The 11672-nt window shown below is 44.9% G+C and overlaps 1 protein-coding gene across 5 annotated transcripts in view; it reads right to left on the bottom strand.

Moving 5' to 3' along the window:
• dlgap1b (discs, large (Drosophila) homolog-associated protein 1b) overlaps positions 1 to 11672 on the bottom strand; it is a 134682-nt gene that overhangs the window by 65477 nt on the left and 57533 nt on the right. For all 5 annotated transcript variants that reach the window (XR_002195861.3, XM_020041938.3, XM_013139533.4 and 2 more), the window contains one exon: positions 613 to 1750. Coding sequence is in view for 4 of the 5 variants with exons in the window: in XM_020041938.3 (XP_019897497.2) it covers positions 613 to 1677 (1065 nt within the window). In the remaining variant the exon portion in view is untranslated. The remainder of the gene's footprint in view (positions 1 to 612; positions 1751 to 11672) is intronic.

Below are 11672 nucleotides of genomic sequence, written 5' to 3'. Positions count from 1 at the left end.
GAGATGAGGCAGAACTGTAGGTTTAGGCCGTGCGCTGGGGCAGACAACCACGGGTGACGGGGTGGGCTTGGTGATGGGGTGGGCCTGCATGTTTGGAAGCAAGGGTCCTGCAAGGTCTTGCCCAACTTTATTTTCTACACTTGTCCACATTGGCACCGCTACATGAACACAGGCTCTAACCTACATTTTGGCTAGGGGGCCCAGTGAAATTTCTTGCACAGGGCCCCATAATGATATGTATAGTTAAGCCATTGGGATCTCACATACAAGATAAACAAAGAATGCCTCACAGTCAACATGTCTCTCATTGAGTAGAAACTAAGATATCTCACAAATAAAACCTAAATTCAACATAAACTAAGATATCTCACAATTAAAACCTAAATTCAACATAAACTAAGATATCTCACAATGAAAACCTAAATTCATCATAAACTAAGATATTTCACAATTAAAACCTAAATTCAACATAAACTAAGATATCTCACGTTCAAAACAAATGACGATGTCACACATTCAACACAAAAAAGGATGTCACACTGTCAACACAGATGATCGAAGATGGAGGTGTGATCACAGGATGATGGAGCTGAAGGATGATTGTTGTCATACCTGAAGGAACTGACAAGTCTGGCGTCCTCCCTGCTGGCAAGTCTCAGCCTTGACCAGAGCCTTTTCTAGGTTGACCGATGCTTTCTGGTAGACCTCTCTGGCCCTGCTGACAGTCAACGGGGATGACCACGAGCTCTTCTTCAGGAGCTGGTTAGTCCCGTCCATCCCCACGCCCAGTCCAGGTAGCCCGGCACACGTGGAACACTTGACGTCGTTGTTGCTCCTTGATGTCTTCAGCGAGTGCGCACTGATGGTGTTGTACTGTTCCGTGAAGTACTGCGATTGGGACTTGTCCGGCCGGCGTCCCATGGTCATCACTCCCGAGGGCATGCCTCCCAGGCTGGGACTGTGGTGGTGGTAGAGGCAAACATCGCGGTCCAGGGTGTCGTCCGAGCTCCAGTAGCCCGAAATAGCCGAGCGCATCTTGGGCTCCGACCTGCTCCGGTCTTTGGTCTTGCTACGCTTGCCACTGTGCTTCAGGGTGCCCGAGTGCGATGGGGGGTCATCAGGGCTGGCCTTGCTCCCATTCACCCTGCCCCCGGACGGGCCCTCCAGGGAGTGGGACTTGGTGAAGAGCTTCTGGACCGAGTGTACGAGGTGCCGGATCCTCCCGGGGCTGTCGCTGCGCTGGTGCTCCACCGCTGTGCGCTTGTACTGCAGGGTGTGGTAGCCCTCGTGGCGAACCGGAGCTTGACGTTCAAACTGCTCCAGGAGGTTGGAGGGGATGCGGTTGTTGTTGCCACCGCCTCCGACCCCCTTAGTGGTTCCTCCCTGGCCTCCGGTATAAGGCACTACGGCACACTCATCCTTCAGTTCGTGGTGGGAGCTGTACTGTCTTCGCGGGAAGGTGCTGCTTGCCAGTTCGGGGTAGGCCCCGCACTCAGACTGGAAGGAACTTCTTTGGGCATAGTAAGGGTGGTCTGCCGGATGAGTTTCGCCCGGGTTTAGCAGGTAGGGTCTGGCTTGGCGACCCAAAGTCATGGAGTCGTAGGACGGGTCATAAGACGGGTCACAGGTCACAGTGTGATGGTGACTCCGACTACCCGACAAGCCTTTCGTCGTCATCGTCGGAGAGGGGGGAGGGGACGCATCCAACTGCTGCCGAGAAGGTCCGGTGTCCGGATGGGCGCTGAACAAGCTGGACACAAACAAACCCAGAATCATCAAACAAAATGAGGGAGAGAGAAAAGAGATAGAGAAAATGACTAAAGCTCGCATATTTGCACCGACTTGCAGCATTGTCTTTGGATAAAGCTCGTGAGAATGTTTTTCATTCCTTCAATGTTTTCAGTGTTCAAGCTGGTCTTCCAACATAACAGTTGGCTCTAATGAATTTGAATACAGCAAAAAAAAAGCATCTCTGAGCAGGAATGCTGATGTAGGATCAGCTCCCCATGTTCATGTCATCTTATTAATTAAAATCTCAAATTAAAATTGATTCTAGATCAGCACTCCTGTTCTCAATCACTTAATGAATATTTGTGTGCAGGACTCAGGACGCAGGAGGTGGTTGTTCTGTGGGTCTACTCCTCCAGTTCCTCTTCCTTTTCTTCAGACTAATGGACAGCTCCTGGGCAACTGCAGCCAACAAAAACTCCTTACATGATGACATGAAAATAATAATATCACAACCCCACCCCCCTACACACACAGCCCCTCCAACCCCATACACACTCAGCCCTATCCCCCTAAAACTCAGCCCCACCCCCCAAATACACTCAGCCCTACCTCCCTATACACTCTGCCTCATGCCCCTACAGACCCAGCCCCACCCCATACACACTCAGCCCCACCCCCCTATACACACAGCCCCTCCAACCCCATACACACTCAGCCCTATCCCCCTAAAACTCAGCCCCACCCCCAAAACACACTCAGCCCTACCTCCCTATACACTCTGCCTCATGCCCCTACAGACCCAGCCACACCCCATACACACTCAGCCCCACCCCCCTACACACTCAGCCCCACCCCCCTACACACTCAGCCCCACCCCCCTATACACACAGCCCCTCCAACCCCATACACACTCAGCCCTATCCCCCTAAAACTCAGCCCCACCCCCAAAACACACTCAGCCCTACCTCCCTATACACTCTGCCTCATGCCCCTACAGACCCAGCCCCACCCCATACACACTCAGCCCCACCCCCCTATACACACAGCCCCTCCAACCCCATACACACTCAGCCCTATCCCCCTAAAACTCAGCCCCACCCCCAAAACACACTCAGCCCTACCTCCCTATACACTCTGCCTCATGCCCCTACAGACCCAGCCCCACCCCATACACACTCAGCCCCACCCCCCTACACACACAGCCCCTCCAACCCCATACACACTCAGCCCTATCCCCCTAAAACTCAGCCCCACCCCCCAAATACACTCAGCCCTACCTCCCTATACACTCTGCCTCATGCCCCTACAGACCCAGCCACACCCCATACACACTCAGCCCCACCCCCCTACACACTCAGCCCCACCCCCCTACACACTCAGCCCCACCCCCCTAAACACACAGCGCTGAGGCTCAGACATCAGAAGGGGATTCATTACTGCGATTTATAAAAAGCAAACCAAATGCCTCTGTGGAAAACAAAAGCATTGAGACCAAAAGACCTCAGATGGACCTGGTAGACACAAGACAAAGGAGCAGAATGATATCAGAGACCTTTAATAGGTCCTGTGTACAGTGTATACATTATGCATGGGGACACACCCCAAATTGCTCCCTATTCCCCACATAGTGCCCTTCTTATGACCAGGGACCTCAGGGGCCCTCCGGCACTGCGGTTGGAGGGGAACGCATCTTGCTTTGCTTTTGGGATGTGTGGCGGGTCCATTCAGTGAGGATGGACTGGAGTGTTTGTGGAAACTCTAATGACATTTCCACTCCGGCACCAAGCTGAGGGATCAAATGAAGACAAGTCACTAGATCAGCAAATTCTGGTAGTACAAATGAGAAAACGCAAGACGAATATCTCCACTGCCATATTTGAAACAGAACACAATGGTATAAGAGAACCCACAAATGCACACAACAATGCACACACGTGCACGCATGCACACACAAACACACACACAAACACACACACACAAGCTCAAAAAGCACTTTACACACTGGACTGTAGCCAACTTAAGGTATGCATTGCAGTCAATTGACAGAGACCTCTTTCTTTGCCACTGGAGCACGTTGTGAGATCAAAATAAGGGAGAGAGAGCAAGAGAGAGAGAGAGACAGAGAGAGAGAGACAGAGAGATAGAGAGAGAAACAGAGAGATAGAGAGAGAGACAGAGAGAGAGAGAGAGAGACAGAAAGATAGAGAGACAAAGAGATAGAGAAAGAGAGATAGAGAGAGACAGAGAAAGATAGAGAGACAGAGAGATAGAGAGAGAGACAGAGAGAGAAAGAGAGAGATAGAGAGACAGAGAGATAGAGAGAGAGACAAAGAGGGACTGGCCTGGCAGCCTGTTTCTCACACAGACGGCTGTCTCACAGCTACCGATGTCCTAGGCAGGGCTTGGGACACTCAGGATCTGAAGTGGGGTCATGTGACCTCCCCCTCCTTTTCCGCCTGTCAGCCGTGCACTGCAGATATCCCACATTTCACCTAATTGGAGAGGCGGAACTCTGTCCTCAAACCATGACATGCTGCCACTACCTTCTCTTTACACTGTACTGTACGCACGCACGCACGCACATACATACACATAAACACCAACAGACTACATTGCATAAACACTGCACGCATGATATGAACCAAGTGTTGGACATTTCTGTATCCTTTCGCCTTGTAATGATCACTCGTACGGCGACCTAAGTGAAACGGAAGGACATGTACGTACGAAGCTGTGACCCTGTTATGCCTCCATGTTGAAGCTGACCTCATTAAAACTAGATAAGACGTCAGCTCTAAGAGTCTTGGAAACCTGTGCCCCTGGCAACAGCAGTGACTAGAAATGATGACGAATTCTCATTGGAACCTGAGAAAAAGGATAGGAACGTTCTGGGGAGGGTCCCCTTCTTTTAGATAATTCTCCCACGGAGCAAAATCATTCGAAAAACGTATTTTTAACCAGAAAGATGTCTTTTTGAAACCAATAAGGTTGCACGTGAAATCAGACGGCAGCCATGCCAGAATGTTTAAGGGGTGTTAGTGAAGCTCGCTGACGCACTTACGAAAAATAACTGTTTTCTCCAACTTTCTAACTGCTATTGTTTTGGGGGGGGGGGAGATGGGCAACACGCTGATAGGGCAACTACACAGGCTGGGACGTGTGCCTATGAGCACATCCCCCATTAGATGTGATATAATTGTCTCCTGAGCTTATGGGCACATGTTTAGTATTTCCAATATAAAATAAAACGCGATAACAAAACTACCCAGAAAAAAGATGACAAACATGACAGACACGCTGAAGAATAAAGTCAAAAAAACTGAACCATTTTTTTTTTTTACTAAGAAAGCCACTCAGCTCTCCATCCAACAACCCAAACTCCCCCAGAGCCAACCCCCCTCACTCCCTGAACAGTTTCCAACACTTGTCTGGGAGCTCATTGAACAATTGGAAAAATATCTACTATGATTACATAATGAAACTTTGATTGAAGCCTTTGCTTTTCAGTGAAACAGGCCAAGCTATGCACTGAGAAATCGAACACAAAGACAAATAGCCTGCTGGGAATTTATCCGCTAACACTTTATCCGCTCTGCTAAGCCTTGTCCAAAATAACACCCTACACCCACCCTCTGCAGTGAGCTACTGTGGTTCGAGCTTGGTCAAAGTAGGGAATAGGGAATACCATTTAGGACACAGGCACGGTATCAGCACAGGACGCTTTATACTAAAGCTACACTTGAGAGCGTTTTGCTGTGGAATACAGAAAAGGCATTCATCTGTTGACTTCACTGTCACCTACAAGCCAGCAGCACGCCATGAACACAGTGTACAGTGTACAGAAAACACCCAATCAGTTTCCTATGAAGTCACCCCGCAATTGGGAATAACGGAGGAAAATGAAACACGACGCATCAATACGCCAGACAACCAAATGCACACCGTCGCACAGTCATTAACAGCACGCGTGCGTCCGCGTGCGTCCGAGTGCGAGCGAGCGTGCGTGCGCGTACGGAGACAGAGATTGGTTAGCTGCGTGGCTTTGTGTGCAGGCAAAAGACAAGCCAGCTGAAGGGATCCTGGTCCCCGGATGGTCTATCTACCCTTTGCAGACATCAAACACTGGGCGCATGGAAGAGTCTGGAGCTTAGCGAGCAACTGTAAGGCATTTATCCCCGCTGTGGAGCCAAGGAGGTGCTCTCTGCCTGCCAACCTGAGAATCGTTTTTCATGAGGTAAAACCGATTACCTACTACCTTCCCTCTACCCAGGAGGGAGAAAACATTATGTGGTCCACAGAGGATGAGCCAGTGTGTGTGTGTGTGTGTGTGTGTGTGTGTGTGTGTGTGTGTGTGTGTGTGTGTGTGTGTGTGTGTGTGTGCGCGTGTGCATAGGCTAACATGTGCATAGGATAATATTACGTTGAGTGTACGTCTTCCCTCAGCTGTTTCGACTGACCCTGACGTCTGAAGCAGTGCCATTGACCAAAGCCGCGGCTACAATACAACAACATTTCCGAACACACCTGGACTGCTGAAACAATACGGGTGTCCAGAATGACATTTCCTGCCCCAGAGCTAACTCCACTCCTGGAGGGAAGAAACATTTAAGATTTTTGCCTTTACCTAGTAGTTAGCTGCACTCACCTGGCATCCCTGTTCTTAATCACCCCTTTATTAGAAGCAAAGAATGAAAACCAGGAGCGTTTTAGCCCTCCAGGACCAGAGGGGAATAGACCAGAGTTCTCTACCAGGGTTAGGCTTATGTTAGACAGGGTTGAGAACATACATGAGTGTGAGTGAATAACATATCGAATCTCTCCTCTAACTGCATACTACTGATCCCTTAACTGGAATCAGTTTGTTATGTTGTTGTTTTTAGTATGAAAAAAGGAAATAAATAAATAACAGTTTTCCCACCAGACAGCGGGCTCCCTGCAGTACCTCTTCCTGCCCCTGTGGAGAATCTCAGTGTTTCCGACTGATTGCAGTTCTAACTCTCTGAGTGGAATGACAACTGGTTTAAATCAGGCTCATTTTGAGAAGCTGCTAGATGTTTCCCAGTCGGTCGTGGTCCGGGGGGAGGGTTTGGTATGCGCTAGCTGAAATGGTTGTGCGTGTTGGAGGTATCCTAAGGCAAGCGTTGGTGTTTGCAGATTGAACGCAGCTGAATGTTCATGTCTGTCCATTAGAACAATCTTAAAATACACGTGAATACTATCAGAGTCCTAAATTGAACGATATTCACTACATAATGCACCATCTTGGCCATAGGGCTCTGGATTTGACCACAATCGTGGTCAAAAGTAGTGCAATATATACTCAGTAAAGTGACAACTATGGAAAACCTGTCACCAATGCCTTCACTACATATTGTGCAAAATCCTCTTTTCAAATAATGCATACTGCATTATTGTTGTTAGGAACAGTGCTATCTTGTTCTTAAAATAAAGACAGCCCAAAAGGATATTTGGCATACACGTGACAAGAAATATATTAATCTTCTGTCATACACGTGACAAGAAATATATTCATCTTCTGTCATACACGTGACAAGAAATACATTTGTCTTCTGTCATACACGTGACAAGAAATATATTAATCTTCTGTCATACACATGACCAGAAAAATATTAATCTTCTGTCATACACGAGACAAGAAATATATTCATCTTCTGTCATACACGTGACAAGAAATACATTGGTCTTCTGTCGTACACCTGACATTGGTCCTCTTTTAGTCTCACTCAATCACTGTAAGATATTAAGTTATATAACACTTATATAACATTTCCTCAATATCACGAAACTGTCAAGGTATCTTCATGAATCTGTAGGAATCTGTAGGTATTCTTGACTAACCTTATGTATATTTAAGATGGTTTATATTTTTGTAAAACCACAAATTCTGCACAAATAAAAACACATTTCTAACTAAGGTAAAGGATAAAGGATCTAGGACCCACAGCTCAAAAGTGTCCATTTGTAATGAATCCCACATGGCTGCTGCAATCCATTCCTCCTCCCAGTTCACATAAAACAATTTCATACCTGTTCTTAACACAATTTGGGCAATGCCTAGTTGCCTTTATTAAGTATGTTTCCACTCAGCATCGAGTTTATTGTGTTATTGAAACATGCCGAGGAATAGATTCATTGATCACCCCACTTCTGAGGTGACAGCTCCTTTGTCAACCGCCAACATAATTAGGGTTAGCGTCACCGCTCCCCCGGACAAACAGAAAGACTGGAAGGGAGTTTTGGTGGGATGGACAACCACCAACCCGACACATCACTGAGACAAATGTCTTCTGTTGCAGAACTGTCTGATCAAGGTAAACAAATTAGCAAGTCCATCAAGTCTCTCTAAAGCACCAGCCGGTATTCTCCGAGCATGAGAGCTATCATGGCTCGCACTTTGAAAATGTTAAGACAGTCCAAACAGCTGTCAGCATCAGGCCTGGGAGGATAAGAAAGCACTGGATATCTGAGCGCTCTACAATATATTATAATGTAGTTCGTATTGGAAATCTGTCACGGCATCAAAGTACCCCAAAAAATGTATAGATTGACATGAGGTATCCTTTGATTTGGAAACAAAATGAACGTGACTGAGATTTTTCTATCAGGTTGAAAGACCCATTCACCTGGAAAGGTGTGACAGTAGTTAAATTATTATATGGTGTTATGTCTTGTATCAATCTAACATTTAAAAATAGACAGAGATAGAGGGAAAGACATAAAGAAAGTGAGTGAGAGAAGATGCAACTGATATTTTTCATGTTCAGAATTCCTTAGGCACAACGTCAATCTGTGCTGTTGAGATATAGCTCTGAGAGGATCATTCAGATCAAAAGAACATCCATATAATACTGTAAACATCTTTTTGAAATCCATATCTAGTCTGACTCTGTTGTGATTACTTGGTCACTAGCAACGATCCATTATCTGTGTCCACAGAACACTTTTCCAAGACAAAGCAGTGGATAAAGTTTAGGCTAAATCAAAAGCTCAACATTCAACACACGCTACAACCAATAAACCGGCTGTTAAGTTTGTGGCTGTCTCCTAACAGCGGCTGAAATACACCTTTGCAACATAGAGATGCAATACAAAAAGAAAACTAATTGGCATGCAGTTTTGGATCATTAGTAAAAGTAAGTTGGTACAGCATCCCTGAAAAATAAGGTGATCCCCTCACACTAATTAAAAGCAAATGCCAAGAAAACAATGACGCCATTATTTAACATCCCTGTCAGCTACATGAAACTAAACAAATTGACATTAAAAAACCTCCAAATTGCATTGTGGGTGGACAAGTACAGAAACATTTTACAGAGACAGAACATGGCGTCAGCCGTGTGTTCCTAGTTGATGATGTATGCCGATTGGCAGAGCTGTGAAAAGAATGGACTGAGTGTTAGTAGCAGAAACACCTGTTTATTACACTAACATGCCTACAGGCCTTTGTATATGAGGGTAATGTAGGCAGCGAAATAAAATGATAAGTAATCTGCCATCATTATCCGGCATTGTGTAATTACATCTAGAGTGGACATAAAAAGTCTACACACCCCTGTTAAAAAGATAAATCATGTCAGAACTTCTTCCGCTTTTAATGTGACATATGTGAACAATTCAATTGAAAAACAAACTGAAATCTTCGAAAACCTTACAATAACCTGGTTGTATAAGTGTGCACACCCTCTTATAACTGGGGATGTGGCTGTGTTCAGAATTAACCAATCACATTCAAACTAATGTTAATAGAAGTCATTACACACCTGCCATCATTTAAAGTGACTCTGATTAATCACAAATAAAGTTCAGCTGTTCTAGTAGGATGTTCCTGACATTTTCTTAGTTGCATCTCAGAGCAAAAGCCATGGTCCGCAGAGAGCTTCCAAAGCATCAAAGGGATCTCATAGTTGAAAGATATATGTCAGGAGAAGGGGACAAAAGAATTTCCAAAGCATTAGATATACCATGAAATACAGTGAAGACAGTCATCATCCAGTGGAGAAAATATGGCACAACAGAGTCATTACCAAGAACTGGATGTCGCTCCAAAATGGATGAAAAGATGAGAAGAAAACTGGTCAAAGAGGCTCCCAAGAGGCCTACAGCAACATTGAAGGAACTGCAGGAATTTCTGGCAAGTACTGGCTGTGTGCTACATGTGACAACAATCTCCCGTATTCGTCATATGAATGGGCTATGGGGTAGGGTGGCAAGATGGAAGCCTTTTCTTACAAACATCCAAGCCCGGCTGAAATGTGCAAAAACAAACATCAATTCCCCCAAAAGCACGTGGTAAAATGTGTTATGGTCTGATGAAACCAAGGGTGAACTTTTTGGCCATAATTCCAAAAGGAATGTTTGGTGCAAAAACAACACTGCACATCACCCAAAGAACACCATACCCACAGTGAAACATGGTGGTGGCAGCACCATGCTTTAGGGCTGTTTTTCTTCAGGTGAAACCGGGGCCTAATAGGGAATTATGAACAGTTCCAAATACCAGGCAATTTTGGCACAAAACGTTCAGGCGTTAGAAAGATGAAGAAGAAGTTCACCTTTCAGCATGATGACACAAAGCACACACCCAAATCCATAAATGTATGGCTTCACCAGAAGAAGGTTAACGTTTTGGAATGGCCCAGCCAGAGCCCAGACCTGAATCCAATTGAACATCTGTGGGGTGATCTGAAGAGGGCTGTGCACAGGAGATGTCTTTGCAATCTGACAGATTTAGAGCGCTTTTGCAAAGAAGAGTGGGATTGCCATGTCAAGAAGGGCCATGCTAATAGAGTCCTAACCAAAAGGACGGAGTGCTGTAATAAAATCGAAAGTTGCTTCAACAAAGTATTAGTTTAAGGGTGTGCACACTTATGCAACCAAGTTATTGTAAGTTTTTAATTTCAAATTTTTCCCCTTACTCAAAATAAACCATTATGATTTTCTATTATGACTTGAAACCATTATATAGGATTTTTTCATATCGGAGGACGTGTTCTTATGAAAAAATCCAGTGTAAGTACTCCAATAAGAATTATTTAAGATTTTTCAATTAATGATAGAAAATCCTTACGGATTATTTAGACTAGGGTCATGCTTATCTCAAAGAAGTGATCCACTACACGTTTATTTTCCACACAGCCATATTGTCTGTTTTTTCTCTGTCTGTCCGTCAGTCTGTCATTAACAGTCTGAATCTCATCTATTTACCCATGTCAGCCCATACACTGTCTATCTCTCTGTCTATGAGGGAGTGTATATGACTGACTGAGTCTTTGTCTGTCTTTCTGTCTGTGAGTATATCATGTCAGCCTTTTCATGACACCAGGTCGTACAAAAGCATCATGTACGTGACAATCTTATTCTCCCCATTGAACGCAATGAATTGAGACAAAGTATCAACCATTTGACAGTATGTACTGTATTGGGGAGACCATCAACCATGTTGTGACCAAATCCTGCTACAGTTACATTTAATGACATTTCAATTTTTTTGCAAAATGGCCATAATGTTATGAAAAAAGTTTGTAAAATAAAAAAAGGAAAATAGTATCATCACATAAAAAAAACATAAAACTATCATAATAAAAAATACCTTTATTTCAATAAACCTCTTAGAATATTGATTCCATCACCATGGAAACAAACATATATTTTGGAGAGAATCTAACATGCAGCAGTGCAAAGGGATTTGCACCACAGCCAAAAGAACAATATGTCTGGTTTAATGTTCAAGTGTCCACTCTTGCATCTCCGTAGCATCATCACCAGGGTGCCATTTGGGAAGACAGTTTTGTGTGTCAGAAACAGTGCAGAATGTGCAAAGAAAATCAGGAAATAAGTAATTGTGTTTGTAACCATTCAGGTTATTAATATTATATATCTAAATATAACACAAAACTACAAAAGGTACTGGTGCATGTCTC

The sequence above is a fragment of the Esox lucius genome, chromosome 21 (assembly GCF_011004845.1).
Source record: "Esox lucius isolate fEsoLuc1 chromosome 21, fEsoLuc1.pri, whole genome shotgun sequence".
In the NCBI taxonomy this organism is placed as follows: Eukaryota; Metazoa; Chordata; class Actinopteri; order Esociformes; family Esocidae; genus Esox; species Esox lucius.
Note: the sequence above shows the minus strand (reverse complement) of the source record. Positions and strands in the feature narration are given on the sequence as shown.